At 33.5% G+C, this 23,867-nt stretch overlaps 2 protein-coding genes across 2 annotated transcripts; both read right to left on the reverse strand.

Annotated features, from left to right (window-relative positions):
- Positions 1-506: 506 nt before the first annotated feature.
- HELRODRAFT_183673 (hypothetical protein) lies at positions 507-2,096 on the reverse strand (the record flags this gene model as incomplete). Its single annotated transcript, XM_009013259.1, has 4 exons — positions 507-739; positions 818-944; positions 1,096-1,718; positions 1,814-2,096. 4 exons carry the CDS (start codon positions 2,094-2,096, stop codon positions 507-509), a joined length of 1,266 nt encoding a protein of 421 aa, XP_009011507.1.
- A 740-nt stretch (positions 2,097-2,836) lies between these two features.
- HELRODRAFT_186273 (hypothetical protein) lies at positions 2,837-20,842 on the reverse strand. Its single transcript, XM_009013260.1, is given in 12 exon segments — positions 2,837-3,428; positions 3,450-3,627; positions 3,668-3,695; positions 3,708-3,975; positions 7,180-7,198; positions 13,325-13,460; positions 16,231-16,407; positions 16,488-16,545; positions 16,720-16,863; positions 19,175-19,359; positions 19,856-20,007; positions 20,627-20,842. The coding sequence occupies 8 exon segments, from the start codon at positions 20,694-20,696 to the stop codon at positions 7,185-7,187; spliced, it is 936 nt and encodes a 311-aa protein (XP_009011508.1). The 5' UTR covers positions 20,697-20,842; the 3' UTR covers positions 2,837-3,428; positions 3,450-3,627; positions 3,668-3,695; positions 3,708-3,975; positions 7,180-7,184.
- Positions 20,843-23,867: the final 3,025 nt, after the last annotated feature.

Genomic DNA, 23,867 nt, shown 5'->3' on the forward strand with positions numbered 1-23,867 from the left:
GAGGGGGCAAAGTGTCTAGAGAGTGAGTTAAGATAGTATTCAAAACAGAGCAGCAGTCGTTGACATTTTTTAGAAAAGTCAAAGAATTCCAGTTGTAGTTCGATAAGAAATTGTTGATGTTGTTTATAGATTCTTCAGTTAGGTTTCTGAAGTGCTTTATAGGGGCATGGTTTGAGATTTCTGATTTGGAAGCGATGGCGAATATAGGGAAATGGTCAGATATGTCAGACAGAATTATTCCAGATAAGTGAGAAGTTAGATTGTTAGTAAAGATATTGTCGATGAGTGAGCAAGAAGAAGTTGAGATGCGAGTAGAGGAGGTTATAAGAGGTAAGAAGTTGTATGATGATAGTAGGTTAGAGAAGTCAGCAACGACGTTGTCACTGTTGAGTTTATTGAGGTCAAGGTTAAAGTCGCCAATTAAATAGCTCTTTATGTGTGGCTTGAATGTGGGTAAAATAAGTTCGAGCTTTTGGATTAAGATATTAGGGTCAGTGTTGGGGGGTCTATATACTGCTAAAATATTTACGTGTGTGTTGTTTAATTTTAAATTTTAAATTGACACTAAGAAGGTCAATAATGGTGTCGTTCAGAAGCAAATTGTTTATCATAGAAAATTCAATGCCTGATCTGATGAAGATTCCGACTCCACCACCTATTCTGTCAGACCTATTTTTAAAAACAAAATTGTAATCATTCATACGAACTAGTTTAGCGGTTTCGTCATTCAGCCATGTCTCTGAAATAATAATAATGGGGAAAAAATAAGATAAAAATTTATTTAAAATTAAAATGTCAGAAATTTTATTTAAAAGACTTCTGCTGTTTATGTGAAGTAGAGGTAGAGGGTGATCATGATTGTTGATGTACTTGACTTCTAGAATGTTGAGTAGATCTCTTGTGGTGTAGTAGGATGACTGTCTGGTGAATAAATCTAGGAGGTTCTTTGTGGGGTCGATGTGGGTGTTGTATGCGTTAAAGTGTTGATCATCTTCGTCGTTGTTTGATGGTTGAGGATGTTGTTGGATAGAATTGATTGTGGAATAAGTATTGTTAACAGCCATTGTCGTGATTTATTGATGTCGCAGAATTGACTTCAGAGGGAGGACTCATCATCGATGAGGCTTGTTGTTGTTTATGTGGTTCGACCAGCTGAGAAGGGCCAATCGTGACTGGCTCGACTGGCTGAGTGGATTCTTCCAAAGAAGTTAAAATGGAAGCTACCTCAACTGTGTTTTCTACATGCTGATGTGAGTTGACCAGCGATGGTGTATTAACATTTGGTAGGTCGACAGGATAATGATTTGGTAGTGAAGTTGTAGTGGGTTTTATCAAATGCTGTGGTCGAGCATGAAACAACCAGGGGTGAATTTCCACGCCGATAGGCCAATTTTCAGGATTGGTAAAAATCATTTCCTGATGTTTAAAAATAGTTATGCGGAATTTTGTTGATGGATCACTGGTTGAAGGTTGAGGACGAGTGGGAGAGAATTTAAAGACTGGTACGCATTCTGCAGCGGTCAGTCCAATAGTTTCCAGATGTTCAAGGATCTCTTCTTTGACGCAGCTTTTCAATTTACCTACCCCAAAAACAATTTTTTTGGGAGGCAAAGGAGCTGCAGATAATTTGAAGGACCCAGGTTCTTTGGAACCTACAGTAATTGGAGTGTATTTTCTCTTTTTTTGAAGTAACAGTGCTCCAAGAGCCTTCGTGGCCACTGGAATTAGAGTTGTTTTTATTGATGTTATCGTTAGGAGTTGAAAGTGAAGAATGAAAACAGGTCCTTGGTTGTGCGAAAGCCGACCGACTGACAGACAGGCCCAGTGAAAACAGGCCCTTGGTTGTGCGAAAGCCGACCAGACTTGACGGCCCAGTGAAAACAGGCCAGAGTTGTGCGAAAGCCGACCGACTGACTGACAGGCCCAGTGAAAACAGGCCTTGGATTCTGTGAAAACGAATCCGCTTCGTTCTTTTGTTTTTCTTGTGCTATTTGTGGACCTAGGGTTCTTTGCTGGATTCTATACTCTTTGGTATAGTTTCGCACGCAGTTTGTAATTTTCATAGGCTCCGATTTTTGTAATCTTTCTTCATTCATTTCATTTATCTCTCGGAGTTGTATCAACACCACCATCGGTCACACACGTCGAGGTTGTACGATTGAACGGCAAGAAACATATCCCAAGTCGAAGACCCAACAAGAAGAAGTTCTAATTCCTGTATTCCAGTTTGTTCATTGACATTATTTTTAACATTATTCTAGAGCTCAGTTAGTTCAATTCCTTTTTATTTACTTCCGTCGATTAATAAAATTGTTATCGAATATTTTACGCGTTCGTGTGTTACTCAGTAAAATCATATAATTCGAAAAAGCCCAGTGCCACACAGGACTGGTCAAACTCACGATAAAAATATACAAAAAAAATTATTGTCGGACCATAAAAAAATTTCCTGAGAAAGATAGAGGAAGAGATTACCTTACCACCAGTTGCAAATTTCCGACAATATATAATTCAATGGATAGAATATAGAAGATAACATATGTTATGTTGTTATATTATGCATAATTATCTGCGTTGAGCATGAGACTTAACGTTTGCCAACATATCCATTAATATGGTTAAAAATGACAATATTCTTATTCTTCTAAATTGTCTCCAACTGATACTGAACAACTTTTTGTGACACTCAAATATACAGCCGTGTGGAAAATACAAGTATTTTTCATTTTCAACTTTATAGCAATTGACATATTACTTACTATTCTGTTAAACTGCTCAATTGTTTTCTTCCTATTATTAGTTTAACTTGGAGGAAGAAAGAAGCTTTAGTGTCACCTTTTTCTATTTTATTTTTCATGCAAAACAATGAATGGTATTGAAATCTGGTATGACAAAACGATAGTTAAGAAACAAGACATCCAGGTTTCGAAAAAAAGCAGGCAGTGCAAACGAGTGTTTTTTTTAATTAATGCATTACAACTTTTGAGCAACATATAATACGTAAATGGGTAACTAAATTTATTATTATAAGAATTAATATATTTGAAAAAAATTGTTTAATAAGATTATTAATTCTCATCAAATTACTTCAACATAAATTACACAAATGCAGGTTTTTATTCCATACAAAATCGATTACTGCCAGCCCTGCAGAGTTCCTTCATCGTAAGAAACAAAAGCATGAATAATTAAAAAATATATAAAAAAATAATATAAATAATAAAAAATGTCTACATAAACAAAATAAAAATGTATAATAATTTTTCTTTATAAAGTAAACTTGAAAATAAAAAAGAAAAAAAAGATGACAAAGTCTGGTGACAAATAAGACGTGTAAGATGTTACTAAACAATATCGCAATGCTCATTTCAATGGTTAGCTAGTGGAGAATAATTCCTGTTTAAATGAGTGAATGACATGATTGCGGTAGTCTATTATTCTGTTGGTGAGTGATTTGACGTGAGAATTTTAACGCTTTAATGCGTGTCAGTCGCATTCATTCACCTAAATGCTAAAAAATTGAATAACTTGCTCCATTGTTTTTATGAGTTTATAAAATGTATAATGGGTGTAGGTGGAAGCGTTTGAATGCCGCCTCATCGTCGTCGTCGTCGTTATAATCACCTTGTAACTCAACAAAGTAATGTGTCCGTGTTTACCTACACACGAAGTTACAGCCACTGCATGCGATGACGTTACGTGCGGCGATGCTGGTGACAAACTTGACATCAATTTAAAAAAGGCAGTTCGTGAAAAATCAAAGCCAGTTGAAGCAACAATATTATCCGCTACTAAAATAATGGTATTAATATAACAACAGCAACGACAACAATAATAATAAAAATAATAATAATTATTATTATAACAATAAAAAATAATATAATCAAATTTTAGTATCGCTGAGCCAATAGAAATCTCTTCTTGAGTCAGCTGGTCGAGTGTTTGGCACCGTGAGGACCAGTGGATCCCTACGTACTGCAACGAAATAACAATCAATTTTATAGTTTGCCCTCGGGCGAAAATACCCTGGCTACGCCTCTGCACACACACACACACACACACACACACACACACACACACACACATAATATATATATAGAGAGAGAGAGAGAGAGAAAAGAGAGTAAGTGAAAAAAAGAGATAGAGAGAGTGAGAATGTACAAAGTAGAGGAAAAATAAATAAGATAAAAAAAGATGAAGATAAACAAAACAGCGATCTATTGTACTTATTAGTATGAACTGGCTTAATTGATAAGCAACCTTGACTAATTTTTAGCGACTTAAAGATTAAATTAGCAATTTAAATATTAAATTAGCAATTTAAATATTGTTTGTAACAATGAAATGTAAAAATTAAATCGCCTGTTGGCTTGACAAATTATTATTGAAATCATAATCTCAAGTCAAATAAATCGATTTGTCGTGAGCGTCGTTCGATATGTAAATAATTTCTTTAATAATTGAATATTTAACTAATTTATAATTAAATAATTGACTGAATAATTGAATATTTAACTAATTAATAATTAAATAATTTACTGAATAATCAAATATTTAACTAATTAATAATTAAATAATTTACAGAATAATCGAATATTTAACTAATTAATAATTAAATAATTGACTGAATAATGGAATATATAACTAATAAATTAATTATTAATTAGTTATTAATTTATAAGAAAAACGACAACACCAATTTTGATTGCCATTATATTCAAGCGATGAAAATTCACGAAAGCCGTTGAGTTATTCACAAATAAACTTCAATAAAAATAAAATAAATTAACGAAAAATTCATCCAAAAATGATGTATCTCAGAATCGAACGACCTATAATGAAATAAGGAAAGGAGTTAATTAAATTTCAAAATGGTGTCACTTTTCTGAAAAGTGTTTAATCTAGATAGGTTTCAAACAAAAAATGCCATTCAGAAATTCATATTTAACCGAAGAATGCGGCGAAACTGAATGATAAACATAAAGTAGCCAGCACCAGCCCAGCAAATGTGCACAATACAAAGCCTCGTACAGTGCAGTTCATATTTTAACGTAATTAATACCATTCCCAACTTCAACATACTTGAGTATTTAGGTCTGTGTTTGATTAAAATTAATCAATGTAAATGTATAAAGATTAGGGTGTCACACAAATGACACTGTTATTAACATTATTATTTAAGAAGCATACAAATGAAAAATTTACGCTTAATAAAACTGAATCGATTTGATGCATCGAAAGACATAATTAAAATACAACAAAACAAATAAGTACAAACGAACAGACAAACAGACAGACAAATAGACTTAGAGGAAGATACGAACAAACGCATACAGACAGAGGATTAAAAATGATGCCTCACAGAACACAATCATACACATGTGATGTTTACAGAAATCAGAATATTTGAACAATGTATATGACCAAAATCGATGAATAGACAACGAAATCGCAACATAAAATGGGTTATCCTTCCTTATCATAATCATCATCACCACCATCGTCATCATCATCGTCATCATCATCGTTGCAATGACGAATTATACTTTAAATATTTTCTTGGACTTTTAAACTTAAATACAAAATGAAGAGATGCATTTCCTCCAATCGGACAACATCGGGTGCGTCGGGGGGGAGAAGAAATGAACTGACCTAACGAACGAGGGACATTCGATCATTATCACGTCACACCAACGAGTCAACGTTCAATGTTATTAGTACTCTGGGCCCTATAATCTACTACACATATTCCGAGCTAAATCTTTCGACCCGATTGAAAATCTTTCAATTCACATTAAGACGATCATCAGTTACATGGATGGGTAGGTGTGAACAGTTACACTGTAGAATGTTGTTTGTACATCAGTGGGAGGACCTGATGTAGAACTCATTCAACTGTACTCACTCCAATGTTCAAGTTTCTATCTAGTTCTACGACTTCAAAGTACACTGACATTATGTGATCACAAAGAAGTAAGAAATTGAAATATGTAAATATATATATATTGTACAGGCAAGCGAGCGAATGAGGAGAGGAAATATGAAACATTGTATGTGCAGATGACACGCTTATTCATTGATATATTGTGTATATTCATTCTGTATGTTGTACAATGAATGAACATCAAGCATCTTGTATGTTAGCAAACATTTTTTATGTTGTACAATGAATCACAACTACACATCAAGCGTTGTACGCTCTTTGAGAAAGACTATACAACTAATACAGTCATTAAATGAATTAACTGAATAAATCAATAAATTATAAAATTATGAAAATAAAAATATAAACTAATCAATGAGATATTTTTGAGAAAAATTTATTTGAAAAACTGAACTTCGACAGCAAGTTACAACAACAAGTTACATACATACATCCAAGTTACAACAACAAGTTACACACATACATCCAAGTTACAACAAGTTGCATACATACATCATCGGTTACAACACGTGCGCTTACGAAGAGAAATAATTAAGATGATTGTTTATTTGAAAGTGAAACTGTGTACAACTGTGTACAAATGATAACTAAGGTGAGTGCACAACAGATGAGAGCTGATTGACTGCGAGATTCACGAGACAAGCTGCTAATTAGATCGAGTGCATGAACATATTAATTTATTAATTAATTTATTCAGGCATTATTATAAATGGATTAAAATGTTAATTAGATCTAGAACGGTTGAACAACAATTTCAGCTATTAAATATTATCAATGCATTTTGATTTACTCATAGAATTCTTCGGACACTTATTAAAAATAACTAAATGAATGAATGAATGAATAAATGGAATGAATGAATGAACGAACGAAGAAATAAATGAATGAATGAATAACATATGCATCGATACCTCGACCAGACAACAACGTTAACTTAATTAATAAATAAATCAATTAATTAATTAAGTACAGCAAACTGAGGGATGTGTGCGAAACGTTGTACAGCAAATATGTGGGGTGTGGGCTACAACGAAGGAGATAGTGGATAATATTATAACCATAACAATAACAATACTATTACTATTGTGAATAGAATATTTTAAACTTGTTACTGGCTAAATATAATGAATAGTAACAAAAATAACAATCAGAGCTTAACATGGATGCATAACTAACAAGCACCCACGAAACCCACCACCACCACCCCCCCACCACCACCACCACCACCAACATACCTCCCTCACATCTCAGAAACTAAAGGTATTCAAAAAATATTTATTCAATATATTCATCAAAAATTAAATTATCAATCATCATCAGCAGCACCAGTCAACGGAGTAATTCATTTATTAACCTTACTTTCTTACTTTCTTTTAATTTTTAATTATTATTATTGTTATTATTATTGCTTTTAATGCTCACTAAGATGAATTCATGCATATATATATATATATATTGATATATATATATATATATATATATATGTATATATATATAATTATTCTGTGCGAGTGGTAGTTCTTGTATTTCATAACAAACTTGAGTTAATTTGCGGTTTTCTGGCGTTATTTTTCTTTCAAAGTAATTTTAAGTTGCTTTAAATTGGTTGAAGTTCGTTATTTTTCTATAAGTTTTTTTAAATTAGTTTTAAATTCAGTTAATTTAGTGAATTAAAAACTAAATTATAATTGGAAAATTTTACTTAAATTTTGACCTGGTTTGCTTGTCTGTAATTCGTTGACGAGGATAAGTTTATCTGCATTGTTTTGAAAACTAGTTCAATTAATAGGTTTACTTGTGTTGTTGTTTTTGTGTACGTACATTATGGGTACCCGAGACAAATGTAAATGTTAAAACACTACTAATAAAGACAATGTAAACTGTGTGAATTGATTTATCACGAACTTTGTTCAGGTTCGCGATGTGCTCAATGTGGAAAATCATTTCATTACAAATGTTTGTCGATGACAAGTGAAGATTATGACTTCATAAAGAAATGTCGCAACTTAATCTTTAAATGTGATAATTGCATTGATTCCTTGCCATCCGTAGAGCAACTGGTAAAGAATTTTGATGAAAATAATAAAGTTTTGCTTAAAGAGATAAGTAAATTACATAAAATGAATGAAAGCATGAAGTCCGAAATTAATGATATCAAAGTGAAACTTGTTGCTGAAGATAATAATGAATTGCGTACGTTAGAAAAATCAAGAGTAGAATTATGCGATGAAATGAAAAATTTCAAAACTGAATAAAAATCTTCCTGGTCTGAGGTCGTCAGTCGTGAAGTAAAAAAAAACATCGATGTAATAAGTATCGAGGTAAAGAAAAATGTTGATGTGATAATACAGAGGTTAAATGTTTGCAAAAAACATTAAACGAATCGGCTGAACAAAAGGAACGCGAGAATAATATGATGATCTTCCGCTTGAGAGAAGGTGATGCTGACAAAAAACACGTTTTGAAGATCCTTAACCACCTTTCTGACGGTGTTATAACTGACAAGAATGTCATCAAATTAATAAGAATTGGTAAAAGAAGTGAACATGTCATTAGACCAATACTGCTAAAATTTGATGATTCAAGACTCAAGGATTTACTTTTTAAAAATATAGGTAAAATGAAAACAATTGGTGATGATCTCGCTCAGGTAAGGTTAAGTCATGATCTTACCAGAGAACAAAGAAATGAATTAAAAAAATTCCTTGAGGAGGCTCAGAAAAAGACTTGATAGTAAAGGGGATTTTTTGTTCAAAGTTCGAGGAGATGTGGGAAAGTGGCGGGTTGTGAAAATACCAGCAGGAAAGATATAGCAATAATAGGTGGTAGATTGGGCGCTAGATCGAATATAAGTACATTGGTTTTTAATAATTGTAGCTTAAAGCATAAAGATAATTATGGCATCTCAAATGATTTTGTGATTTTTGGTTTATTAAATATTAGGTCATTGGTTGGGAAAGTTGATAGTATTTATGAATTGATTTACAGTGGAATGGATGTTTTGGTGTTAGTGGAGACATGGCATGGGTTGGCTGGTGATGTTGCAGTTGGGTTGGCCAAGCCACCTGGTTTCTCCTTTGTCGATTTTGTAAGACAGCATGATCCTGCACACGGGGGATTGGTTATTTATTTCCGATCCACTTTTGGTTGTAATAAAATAACTCTGCCGGTGTTCACTACTTTTGAGGCCATTGCAATAAAGTTAAAAATAGAACGATATAATTTCATATTGCTATCCATATACAGACCTGGTTCAGCACAAATATCTACGTCATTTTTTAACGAACTTATATCAGTATTATTACTACACATTACAATGATGAACTCGAATATTATCTTGATGGATGACTTTAATGTTCATGTGGAGAGAATGAATGACCCTCATACAATACGTTTATTAGAAATATTTGATATGTTTGATCTGGTCAACCATGTGAAAGGCAAAACTCATTCTCATGGTGGTACACTGGACCTTATAGTCAGCTCCCGTAGTTTTCCTGTTGCTGAGATATCGATTCATCCCAGTGAAGTATACTCCGACCATGGTTGTATAGTAGCAAAAATAACGATTCCTCGACCATCACTCGATGGCAACAGGTCAAATATCAACTGCCTTTCTTTGTTGCCAAAAATTAATCAGACTGATCTCAAAAGGATTATAAATGGTTCACCATCAAAAACAAGTGTTCTTGATATAATTCCAACACACATTTTAAAAAAACATATTGACTTGTTTATCAGTTACCTAACCAGTTTCATTTATTTCAAAGATTATTGAGCGTGTTGTTGCTGAAAGTCTGTTGACTCATTTAACAAAAAACGGCCTTATGCCAATTCACCAATCAGGCTACAGGCGATTTCATTCGACAGAGACGGCGCTGTTACATGTTTTTTCCAAACTGATTTCAGAAATGGATGCCCAGAATATTTCACTGTTGTCATTCCTGGATATGACAGCGGCATTTGATTGCGTCAATCACAGTATATTGTTGAAGAAGTTATATTATAATTTTGGAATTTGTGATTCGGCATATGCATAGTTCCAGTCTTACTTACTAGACCGTACTCAGCAAGTTCAGTTTAAGGATGTTTCATCAGAAATAAACGTGGAATCTTCTGGGATCCCTCAAGATTCGGTGTTAGGACCCATTCTGTTTTTGCTATACACTTCGGACTTAGCCAAGATAATAAATTCACATGGATTGAACTATCATGTGTTTGCTGATGATGTTCAGGTGATTGTAACATGCCGGCCCCAAGTGTTTCAGCGTGAAATAGATAGATTTGTTACATGTTTGATGGACGTAGAACGCTGGATGTCAAGCAATTCTCTTAGATTGAATCAGTGCAAAACCCAGTTGCTCCCGGTTGGCACTTGGCAGCAGCTATCAAAACTAGATGTTCACTCTGTAAAAGTAAAAAATTTTGAATTAACTTTTAGCAAAACCGCATCAAATTTGGGAGTTTCGTTTGATTCTCATCTTACAATGAAAGAGCATATCAAACACATATCAGTTTCTAGTCTGGCTCATCTTAGAGGCTTGTACAGAGTCAGACGATATTTAGACAGGGCTGATATAGAAACATTGGTACGTGCTCTTATAACGTCCCGCCTTGATTATTGTAATAGCTTGTTTTACAAATTACCCCAGATGAAAGATCATATCAAACACATATCAGTTTCTAGTCTGGCTCATCTTAGAGGCTTGTACAGAGTCAGACGATATTTAGACAGGGCTGATATAGAAACATTGGTACGTGCTCTTATAACGTCCCGCCTTGATTATTGTAATAGCTTGTTTTACAAATTACCCCAGACATCAATAGCTATTCTGCAATCAGTTCAGAATCGTGCGGCTAAACTGGTGACAGGCAGACTAAAGTTTGATCATGTTACGCCGATATTGAATCAACTTCACTGGTTATCAATCAATAAAAGGATAGTCTATAAAATAGCATTAATAACATTTAAATCATTAAATGGCTTGGCTCCAGATTATATGTCCGATCGGTTTGTCAAGAAAACATCCTCCACGAACACCAGTTTAAGATCAGATGATAGGAACCTTTTGATGGTACCAGCTCATCGTTTGCAGACGAGATTGCGTGATATTGCTGTTGCCGGACCGATGATTTGGAACGCTCTGCCAGATCCACTGAGAATACCAGGAGTTTCTCTTGACAATTTTAAAAAGGATTTAAAAACTCATTTATTTTCTTTAGTTTAAAATTTTTGGTACATTTTTTGTTTTGTTTATCCACTCGTATAATGTTTTACTGATGTGAGCGCTTTTGAGATTTTTTTTTTTTTTAATTAGCGCTATATAAATGATCTTTAATAATATATATATATATATATATATATATATATATATATATATATATATATATATATATATATATATATATATCGTCATTACCTATATATAGCTGATACAAAAAATGACAGTTAAAGAATTAAAGCACAGCCACATGCATAATCGGACGTTGACTGATGGATGGGTGGATGGATGAATGGATGGGTGGGTAAATGAATGGATAGAGGTAAATGGATGGATAGATGGATGGGTGAATGGATGGATGGATGGATGGGTGGATGGATGGATGAGTTGGAAGAAATGCCAAGAGAGAATGAATAATTAATCAAAGTGATTTTGAACAAAATATCGACATAATATTATGAGAAATGAAATAAATGAATAATAAATAAAAAAATTATTAAAATAATAAAACAGATGAATATCAATCAATCAATCTTCGTTTAGCTTTATGAATACTATATAGTATTATATATTATTCATCAACCTAAATACTATACAAGAAAATAATTTAGAACGACTGTAATAAAATAACTAAAATACAATACGCGATAATTCAAAGAAACAACTAATGATACAAGATACAATGATACAATGATACAATAACAACGAAATACCGATCAAGTTCTGCTGCAAACCCCCTATAGGTAAAACTCATCTGAGAGTTCTTTAGGCAGCCTGAGAACACAAATCCCATCCAATCTATCCAATGATCACATCATTTTTCGCTTACAAACATCCAACTCAATCAAGCATTGGCCGATTGGCTGGCAAAAGTCCTTCAAATAGTACAATGCACTCTCCATTCTTGCTCCCTCCACTCACCTTGCAAACAAACTCACAGCAGATGAAAAGTATAACAAGAAAAGATGATGTTTGGTCATCAACGAAACTGTGAAATCAGTTTTGCGTGGAGAAAAAAAATGAATTGTTGGGACGTATTTCATGCGATTGGATGGCTGGTGACTCAACAGTGAACCCGAAGAGAGAATGGCCATCTTAATCTCATTCTAGATCTTCCTGGCTCTGGCGCTCGCTCATTCAAACAAAAGGATAAGTCAGATACAAAGTCAGGTTTTAAAATGCTGATGTCACCATCATTTATCAGCCGGCAAACTAACCGGCCATTCAACCAGCGAGTAAACCAACCAGCCAGCCAACCAACCAACCAGCCAGCCAGCCAGCTAACCAGCCAACCAACGAACCTGCCAGCTAGCCAACCAACCAACCAATCAACTTATCAATGATAAAGTATTACAACGAGATAGGACAACGCAGGTGCACGACTTGAAGTATAAAAAGTAAATCAATTAAAAATAAAACCTAATAAATTCAGGATAAAAATGAACCTATTCATGAAAAAAGACGCAAACAACTGAAACGAAGAAGTAACTGCAACGCACTACAAATTGACCAACCATTCAGTAAAACGTTAAGTCGTTCGAGCCTCAAACATTAAGCTGTGCTACATCAAATCATCAATCAATCAATCAATCTTCGTTTTGCGTCCAGAGACCCGGTTTCCCGAGGTAGGACGTTGTTTTCTTTACGTGCTACATCAAATCATGTAGATGGATAAAATTTGGGGTGGGTGGGCCATGCAACATGGGGAGGACAACTAAGCCTTAAAATAAATCACTCCAACGACCAACAATATAATCAATAAACGCAAAATCATAAATTTGTAGATAAATGTATGCAGATATGAGACAAATAAATTTCTAACAAAATAAATATACGAATAAATAGATAAGTTAATTAAACAATTAACTTATTTAATTAATTTCAAAATAAATAAACCTATATATAAGTAGCCGTACACCCGCAACTCAACAACAACCCAAACTTCAAAGCAGTTGAAACAGAATCAGTCAACTAGCAGCAGCATAGTCCATCATTCCATCTAACATTGAATGAATGAATCAAACAGCCAAACAAACAATCAGTCAATCAACCGACCAACCAATCATTCGATCAAACATTGAGCCAAACAATCAACCAATCAGTCAATCACTCAACCAGCCAATCAGTCAGCCAATGAATGATAATATTAATTAAGTGCCTCCGTAATTCTCATTGGACTCGACGTTGTTGAAGGCCACGGCGGGGTTGGGGGCATACTTAAGGAGGGTGGGCGGGTAGTAGCCGAGCTTTTTCAGGGCGGACTTTAGCGAGAACAACTTGGTTGTGTGGATGCCCTGGAAGTGGGAAAAAATCGAAAACAGTAAACCGAAAACAGTAAATATACATTTCAAAATAATCTTTTTTATAAATTCATAAAATCAAAATAAATGAAATATAATATTTGAAGATTGTGGTTTGTGAGATTTTAATTAATGGAATAAATTAGACTTTCAAATAAAATATATTTAGACTGATTATCAGATCAAAAAGAAAAGTGCATGCGGCATATGGATGGAATAAGGTCATCTTTGTGCGTACGTGGTCATACATTTCTAAATGTCATGTAAGAGTACATTCACCTTTTTATTTGCGCACACACACACACACTCACACACACATACTCACACACGGAGAAACGCGAATAACAAGTATATTAATCATCATAAGAATCAACCAAGTATATTAAGTACATTTAGAAGAGTTACAAACACTTTTATAAAAAAAAATAAAGAAATATTTCCTTAATGAAGTGGGTGATTCCCAGAAAGAAGTCTAATTGGACTATGCTGACTTCTGACTTATAACAACATGCTCAGGTGTTCAATCCCGCAAAGTATTTAAAAAAAATAACATACGATTCATAAAAGGAATGCTCAACAGGCAACTTTCACAACCGCTAAATTCAGCGCATCCTCGTGCGTGGTGATCAATGAACTGTTAATTATAAATAACTGACATCTGTTGTCGTTTTGTTAGTTGCCTACATACACAAACACACATACATAAACACACACACACACAAACCGTTACAACTTTGCCGCGCCTCTGAAGATAACTCAACAAGTGGCGCTCTACAAATCTACCATACAATTCAATAGACATGCACACATCTTACATGCACACGTGTACACACACACACACACACACACATGTACATACATACATGCATGTACATACGGACTGCCCCATAGGAACGATGGGGAACCTCATCGGTGAGTCTTCTCGTGGGCAGAACTGGCAAATCTACCTTCCAGCGGGCAAAAAACGAGGTCATACAAAGTCATCGACCGCTGATCTGCATCCTGATCTGCACAGAGTGCGCCGACAGGCATCACGACAGAGCTTAACAACACGCTATGCTTTTTCAGATTGTTTTCAAATTGTCCCTGCATCGCCTCACTGGACCACTTCGCAAGACGGAACCCTGTGGACAGATGTGTGAAAAACATCTGTTCAAGAATTCGTGAGTTCGACGTGCCAACGACGTGACCCGCCCGACGAAACTGAACTTGTTTGTTTCTTTCGACGTCGGTGATCTCACACCTCGTCCGCACTGCAGATTATCTTCCTGCGGAAATTGGTCAAGCCTTCGTACGTGACGTACGTCAATAGTGGTCATGTGATGTCGTCGTCAAGCGATAACATAGCAGAACCTGCCTGCAGCCTCAGCGTGCATGTCATCCGCCATCAACGAAACGGGATCAACTTGATGTAAGGCTTCTGTTTTTTCAGGTTGACTGTAAGTCCAAATCCTTCACGTATACTCACTACATACACACACACACCACACACACGCACACACATACACACACTTACACCGCACAAATAAACATTTTGCCACTCAGTTGTCAATACACAGTCACTATGCAAATTGATCGATGGCTCCATAATTCAATAAATTTAATAGCTGAGTAAATGACTGATGCGAAATAAACACGACAAAGTAACGTATGGAACACACGCACACACTTGCATGGGACCAAATATTGTTAAAGTTGTTTATTTTATTCCATGTACGTGTGTGTACGAGTGTGTGCTAAGAATAATTATTGAAAGCAGACGAAAATGCTGATTGTATTTGGAAATACACAACTTGGATGTTTTGGGTGCAAGACGTGATGGGGAAGGATGTCATTCAGTTAACTGACCTGACAAATATTATTCCAAGAAACCTCTCCTCAACAATTTTCGAGGCCAGAAACAGCAAACACACAGTGCATAAAAATGCACGTGAAGCAACGCCTCACACACATTGCACGTGATAGATGTGGATCTCTTGCAATTGAATCTGGTCACTACAAAAGCAGTGTCAAACACTTAACCGCTACACCATCGCGCCGTCCAAATTTGATAACTCAGCATGTTTGACTCTCAACACATGAAGAAAGTTGTTTGATTGTCTGATATAAATGATGCAGCTTAAGATACATATTCATCATATTCGTCCCCAATAACTCTAAAACCGATTGTTCCCAATAACAGATTCTACGGTGCAAGTAGGAGTCTCACACGGATCTTCTTGCAGAATCAATTGTTGGACCTACGTTGTGGGGTCATCAGGTTAAAGAAGTATTCAGCTTTCCATGACATTTGTATGCAGATGATGCTGACCATTGAAAAATATGGCCAATTGATGTTAGTTTAAAAAATTGGGCTCAATGTTAAAAGACACAATACATTTTTTTTGCAACAAATTTTCACAACAAAAAAACTGGGCTCAATGTAAAAAGACACAACACATTTTTTTTGCGTTCTCAAAGAGTGAAGCTGCTGAACGATTTCAGGTCACCAGAAAATAACCTCTAAATTGCCCTTAGACCAGTGTCTTCTGCGTGTATCTAGTTCAATCAGCAGCCTTCCATTCCTCACATTCTTGAAAAAAAGATTTGCTACAGTTGCAGCTGAGTTTTGGAACTCAATGCCGCTCAACCGAAAAAAATGGTCCATTAATAATTGACAGCCAAACAAATCCCAATACAGATACATATAAACATACACAAATATGCAAAAACACGCACACAAACAAACATGCATGAACATGAACGACAACTCATCATAACGGACCACCAGAGCAGCAATGAAGCATCCAATGAATGCCCCAGCGAGGACATCGGTAGGATGGTGTTTGTTGTCACTGACCCTCGACAGGCAGACATAGTAGGCCCCGTAGATGAGGGCAGCCTGGCACAAGTGCTTCAGGAGGGCTGCACCCCGCCATGTGAATCGAGCCTGCAAGTAAATCTGCAGAGATGGTAATAAATGAAACAATAATTGAAAATCATCACAAAGTAGAGTTTGAAAAATAAAGAAATGTGACTAACACAGAGGTAGACAGCAATAAACGCTGAAAATGATGAATGACCCGATGGAAAAGACAACCTGCCAAATATTTAATTATTGGAGTCATTCGTAATCATTTGAAATCATTTGGAATTAAACTGACAAAAAGTTTAGTTGATTTAATCTAGTTCATCTATATCATATTTCATCATTATGTAGCAGTAATTTGGTGATGCAGAATCATTAAAAAAACAATTTTGAAAAAACAAAAACCTGGAATCAACAGCATTCCTGCTTTTTTCATCGACGCAAGTGTAACTCTCAACATAAACGTAGATGTCGCTGATCAGTCCTGGTACTGTGCAGTTCAGTTGGGAGTAATCTGGATTGCATAGGGAAAGGAAGTGAGGTCGGAGTCTGTGTGCACGGATAGATGGATGGATGATTGGATGGAAGTTGTTAAGAATTAAGAAAGTTAAATGAAAAACTGTAAGGGCAAATCATCCAGGTACAACATAAGTCTCCATTCATTACCAACCACCAGACTTAAATCACAAAGGAGCAAAATTAATGATAATAAAAAATAATACCGAATGAGTAAAGACACTTGTTCTCTATTAAAACCATATTTAAAATTATTTTTTATGCTAACGACGCTAGCTTTTCCTATTCAATTAAATCACCTCTGATTTGGATTTACTCAATTATAATCTAAAACTTATTGCTAACTAGTTTTATACTAATAAACTAAAAATTAACCATCAAAATTGTAACTGCATGATTATTGGTCTGAAGATCCTAACCATTACTTATGGTCCCTTAAGCCTTTATTTGCATAACCATTTAATGGAGAGGACTTTCAGTACCAAATTTTTGAGTTTAATTATATCAGATAATTTTTCTTGGGCTGAACATATTGATACTATTTCTTCTAAAGTAAACAAAACTTTAAGTCTTCTTTACAAAATAATATACAAACTTAATAAAACTATTTTAATTCTTAATAAAACTATTTTAATTTTGATGTACAATGCATTTGTTTTTCCACATTTATCATATTTTAATCTTATCTGGGTCAATAGCCCTGCTGTTCATGTTTCTAAATTATATAGACTTCAAAAAAATTTATAAAACTATTAATATATTTAGAAATTACTTCTCATGTTGATGAATATTTTTCTTCTTTAGATCTTCTTACAATATACAAATTACATATTTTATTGTTGCATTTTCAATGTTCAAATATGTCAATAATTTGTTACCAGCTTATTTTTCAAATATTTTTCCACTCAAGCTCTCATATATTTTTAACTCTACTCGTCAATTCATCAATTCATTCCGTATGTAATGTAATACTATTCAGTAGATTAAAAATTTTAAATGATAGCGTATTTACTCTTGCACCTAAAATTTGGTTTACAATTTTGCCTCCATCTGTTACAAATATCTCAAAACTTCGTCTCTTTAAACAACATTGTAAAACTTATTTATCGTCTGATAATCATCGATTTATGCAAACATAGATGTTTAAATTTTATTTGCATTGCATTTTTGTTTCTTTACTGAAATGCAATAGAATCTGCAATTCAAAATTTAAATTTTAGTTAATTTTGGACCACCTGATAGGATTTATAGGATTTACTAATTCATTTGATCTCCAGATCATTTCCATTTCATGCTTGCAATTTCATTTTTTTAGAATTGATTTGTTTTTGATAAACAATTAATTAAAATGTAAATGTATGTGTGTATGTATCTTGATGTCATTGAATTTCTTTCTGTTTATACATTGGCAATAACTAATTTTCATTGGTTGGTCTGTTGAATTACGTCTCAATGTTTTTATGCTGATTCTATTCATTATATTTGTATTAATTTTTGTAGCCTACACGCAAGTTTAAGTTTAAAATTCTGTTTATATTTAAGGACTATTTTATTTTTTTTTAATGTAATTGTTCTGTTTAACCGTGGTCTATCATAAGATCATTTTTCTTTTGTGATCTCCATAACATTTTCATTTCTTACATATGTTTGATTTGAATTGATGAATAAATAAATAAATCAATCTTCGTTTAGCATCCAGAGACCCAGTTCCCCGAGGTAGGACGTTAATAAATAAATAAATAAAAATATATATAAGTAAGTAACTGAAAAATAAGAAGCAACTAAACACAAATGAATAAAAATTGAAGAAATAGACATTTAGTCATTCCAATCCAAATATCATAACAAGTTCAATAACACCAATGATTCATTTGAAGTTGTGCCGTTGGTGGATGTTTCATGTAGTGTTAATGTACCTGTGTCCTAATTTAAAATTTTGTGCCTATTGGGCTACATTGTAAGGTTGTGCGTGTGTTTGTGAATGAGTGCATTATCTATTTAAGATTGTTTCTCAAATATTAACACAAATAGATTAATAATGGTTTTGATAATGATGATGCAAGAATATGATGGTAGTGCACGATGCTGATACAGTTTATGATGATGATATGATGTATGCTAATGATGATGATGATGCTAATAATTATGATGTTAATGATGTTGATGGTAATGGTAATGATTTACGATGGCAATGATGCTACTGCATTATAATTGGTATTTAGCAAAAATTAAACATAGTTTTTTTTTAAAAACAGAAAATATTCAGAATGGAATAATGAAAACAAGCCTAATAAAATAATAGTAAGCCAAAATTGGATAAGAGACAAACATCTGAGAACCCAACCTCCCAATTGAATACTTCCCGATGTTGACAATGGTCTGCTGGACGATGATGCCAAACACAAAAATGCCAAAGTACTGGTACACGCGGACCAGGTAGAACGGTAGGGACCTGCCCGAGGTCAGCTGAAAGTGGGCCTCCCGGTCCTCCTTCTCAGTGTAATATGTCACCAACTCGCAGGCCAGTATCTTGCAATGGGAGATGGGTGGGAGTTAAATTTCCACTGCTTCAAAATTTTTACATCCGACAGAATACATAGCAATTATGACAAACTCACACATCCATATAAACATGTAATACGCACAAGATCTCATCCGGAAAACTTTGAAAAACCAAGTAAATATTTTTAAAATTTGAATTTACTTTTTAAATAAAATTAATTTTAATTAAGCAATCTGTAGTAATACAACTGTATTGAATGCCTTAAAAAAAACTGAAGAAAGCAAATGTAAAACTTGCATTTGTTTACATAAAATTACAGCCTCATTGAATTTATATTACATTATGAAGCATATTTTAAATTAGAATAAATGCAAATGCAATAAACTAAAGGATATAAATATTATCATCAACATCAATCAATACAACCAGCAAAACAATCAACTGACCAACAAATCAACTGGCCAGCCAGCCAACCAACCAGCAAACAAGCCAACCAACCAACCAGCCAACATGCCAACCAACCAAGACAAATCCCATGATGATACAGAGGACTGTGAGTATGTTGGCATCAATTGTGTTGGTTTTGTAGGGGTGCTTCAAAGATTCATCATTGCAGAAGAATCCCCTTCTGAACGGCTTATTTATTGCTTGCAACACGATCCAAGGAAGAAATGCTTGAGATAGTTGATGTACATACTATAATACTATAGTTGATTACATATTATAATATAAACTTTCATGCTGACATAACACCTGATTCTTACAATTAAAAATAATCAACCATATTATACTTAACACAACAAATTACTATTAACCACTAATTAACCAAGTGAAAAAAATTAAAAATTATTTTAAATAAAATGTTTAGGTTAAAAAATTTTTCTTTCAGCAACTTTTTTTGTCAGTCACACCAACAAAGTGAGCCAACCCAAGATAAGTTTATTTCATTTGAATTACATGAGAATAAGCCATATAAATAAGTAACATGATTCACTTTCACTCCTATATAATATAATAATATCATTATCATTATATCATATTTATTTAATAAAATTAATCCTAACATAACATGTCCTTCATATTACACAAAACCTGATAATGATAATCATATCAATTTTTTATATGGTATGTAATATGTATAAAATTTAATCATTATTTATGAAACAAAAACACTAAAAAAATGAAAACATAATAGAATAGAGAACTCCTTTAAGAACATTATATAAAAATACACTTTACAATAATCATGTCTTTGAATGGAAAAAGGTCATTCTCATTCAACAACTAACTAACCCAAAACACAACTTATAATATCCAGAACAACTTTCAAAGTAATTTTCTTCCACAGAACTGGTTCAGCCATGTTTGCAGGCAGCAGAATGAATGTAACACTGTTCTTTAATGTGAATGTCAACAAATAAATTATAAAAAAGAAAAAAAAAGTCACTAGCTCTACTGAAACAAGGCAAAAACAAGGATGATATTACAAAAAAAGAGCGGATGATATATAAACGAACGCTCGTACACTTGCATGCGATTCTCCATACTACTACAGTTCTTTGAATGAATCATGGCAGACCATGTATGTTTAAATTATCATACAGTATTGTATGAATTCTTACCGAATTGTTGGCATTAATTGTTGGTAAATTTATAGTTTGTCTTTTCGATTTTCTTTACTAAGATTTTCTGAAAATTGTTTAATTAATTAAAAATTAAATTATTATCCAAGTCATTGATCAATTTTAAAATATTCTAGTAAGGAAAATTGAAAAGACAAACTTTAAAATAATTAATGCCAACAATTCGGTAGAATTTTTCCAATACTGTATAAAATATGGTATCTTTGCAACATAAATGAAATGTTTATACAGAAGACCTGGACATTAAATGGTTAACATAAAGAAACATAACGTAACTAAAATTTTTATAAAGATCCAAGAAAACTGAGTCTGTTACAGAATCACAAAAAGTTTCCAAAATCCTATTTTTGCCAAGTGTGCCATGAAGTTAATAGTTGTTTCAGCGCATATTAGTTTATTCCATAGTATGTCCCACTCATTGAAAACTCCACAGCTGTACAATTTTTGCTGTTTTTTTTAATATCTTACAAAGAAGGGAAACAAGGGTATGACAAGGGGTAAAATAAAACAAAAAAAATAAGTATAGCCTCTTGTTTTACTGTTTATCTTTAACTCAAAAAAATGATTGGTTCCAAATTCTCTTTCATTTTGTATGCCTAAATCCAATCTCTATTTGTATTTTTTTAATTTTATCAAACCACAAACTCTCAATCTGTCTTCATATGACATACAGTGACACTCTTTGATCATTCTGGTAGTCCTTCTTCAATTTTCTGTCCTTTTGTTGCAAATCTGGATTCCTTTAACTTTTGTTATTTACTTTTTATCATGGGTGGGCAAATTACAGTCCGCAAATTACAGTCCAAGTTTAAATTCATTTTTTTTGTTGCGTGCATTTTCGATGTTAAATACCATTTTCTATTACTAGGCCTATTTGAATAGCTTTTACAAATCGCCTGTTAGAATATTAATGTTTTCATCGTTGTCAACAGCAGCACAAAATTTAGTGTCATCTGCAAATTTTGAAATTTTAGATTTATTTTATCGTTAATTTAAATTACAAATAATGGTGGTCCCGATACAGAAAAATTGTTCTAGCTTGAAAAATTGTCACTAATACAAATTATTTGCAGTCTATCCTGCAATCAAATAAAAGTCCACTTGAGTGTGGTTTCTGTGATTCCACTTGCTTCAAATTTAAGGCCAAATGTTTATACGGTACTTTATCAAAGGCTTTAGAAAAATCTAAAAACGATATTCAATGATTTTCCGCTGTCCATATTTTTATAAACCTTTTCAAAATTTCAGCAAATTTGTTGGGCACAAACGTCGATCCGTAAATCCATGTTGGCTCTTGTAATGATACTATTTTATGCCAAGTGGTTCACAATTATCTTCCTAATTATTCTTTTGAGTATCTTGCATATAATGTTTATGAGAAAGGCTAATTGTAACACTATAATTTCCAGAGTCGCAACGATTTTCTTTTTTGAAAAGTGGCACTATGATTGCATCCTTCTAGGGTATTTCACCCGTATGAACGATTTGTTGAAAAGTGCTACCAATGCTACTCCAATGTCCTTTCCCACCCTTATCAAAAATGTTGGATTGAGGCCGTTGTTTTCGGGACTTTCATTTTCTTTTAGTCTTTGCAGTTCAACAACCACTTTTTGTTTGGTAATTAACATAACAACTTAAACTATAATTTAGTTTGCATTAAAGTTGCTGGTTGGTTTTGTTGAAGATGTTAAAAATCTCACTAATAAATGAAAAACTAAAACTATCTGACATTTTTTTGTGATCATCAGTGACGGCACCAATTTCCGTTCTTAGAGCTCTTAATCTGTCTCTGTCATTTTGTCTATTCTTTATATAGCTGAAAAATTTTATTGTTAACTTTGATATTTGTTATCTGTTAGTTTTTTTTTTCATAATTTTTAATGGCTTTCCTATTAGCATAGATGGATTTATTTCTTTTCTCTCTGCATTTATAATTGTATAACAATTATAATTGTATGACAACACAATTGGTCTTAAAGAACAACTGCACTCCTAAAGACGATTCTACTTTGAAGCGTAATCATGCAACATATGAATCTAAATGCCTTATTGACGACTCTGCGCGTCAACGATATTCGTATATTGGTGTTACGACCACTTCACTATCAAGACGTCTCACAAAGCATACACAAAGAAGAGCCATGAAATCTCGCTTGCAATCAACACATGCAACTCCAATAACCCGCCAAATTCTCAACAACAACATACAAATAATTTATCTAAACACCAACACAATACATCTAAAAATTGCAGAAGCTGTCCTAATAGATATCAATAAACCCCAAATAAGCATCCAACAAAAAATGATAACATCATTAGTCATTACCAACTCGACGCCTTAGTACTAACTTCAATAACAATGAAGAACAAAGGAAGGACAACAACAGAGATAAAGAATACGATACCAGCTAATAAACTTTGCTGAAGAGCTTTACATTGTTTAAAGAAACTATATAAACCAAACATGCACTGAAGATGGTTTGTGAAAAATCAAAATAAAGCCCATGGGCGAGCGAGTATTGCAATAATACATACATATATAAATGTATAAGAGTTTCGGACATACAGCATTTGAACCAGACAATCGCGAGACATAGCTGGCACATTTGCCAACTGAGCTAACTAGATATTGTGACATCTATTTGCGAAAGTCGTTTTCAGATGTTGAAACTATTTAAATAGCAGTTGTCGACAAAATAAGTGAGTGTTTCACGCGCACAAGCACTTTCGCACAACTCTTTTCAAGTATGAAAGCCTTTGAAAAGGCTATTTATTGTTGTAAACATAACGAATTTATAAACACTTTAAAAAGAATTTATTATATTTGTAAAATTGAAACATTTTAATTTCAATCGTAACATTAACACATCCGTCATATCTGTGACGTTAAT

The sequence above is a fragment of the Helobdella robusta genome (genome assembly GCF_000326865.2).
Source record: "Helobdella robusta unplaced genomic scaffold HELROscaffold_114, whole genome shotgun sequence".
Taxonomy (NCBI): Eukaryota; Metazoa; Annelida; class Clitellata; order Rhynchobdellida; family Glossiphoniidae; genus Helobdella; species Helobdella robusta.

Bases quoted from the DNA above. Each gene is read 5' to 3' on its own strand.
- HELRODRAFT_186273 (XM_009013260.1), bottom strand. From the start codon at position 20,696: ATGGCTGAACCAGTTCTGTGGAAGAAAATTACTTTGAAAGTTGTTCTG. The intron at 16,546-16,719 runs GTTTTTGTTTTT...AATATTTGGCAG, and splicing joins AGGAATGCTGTTGATTCCAG to GTTGTCTTTTCCATCGGGTC. The intron at 13,461-16,230 runs GTCCGTTATGAT...TCCCACTTCCAG, and splicing joins GCTTCATTGCTGCTCTGGTG to GGCATCCACACAACCAAGTT.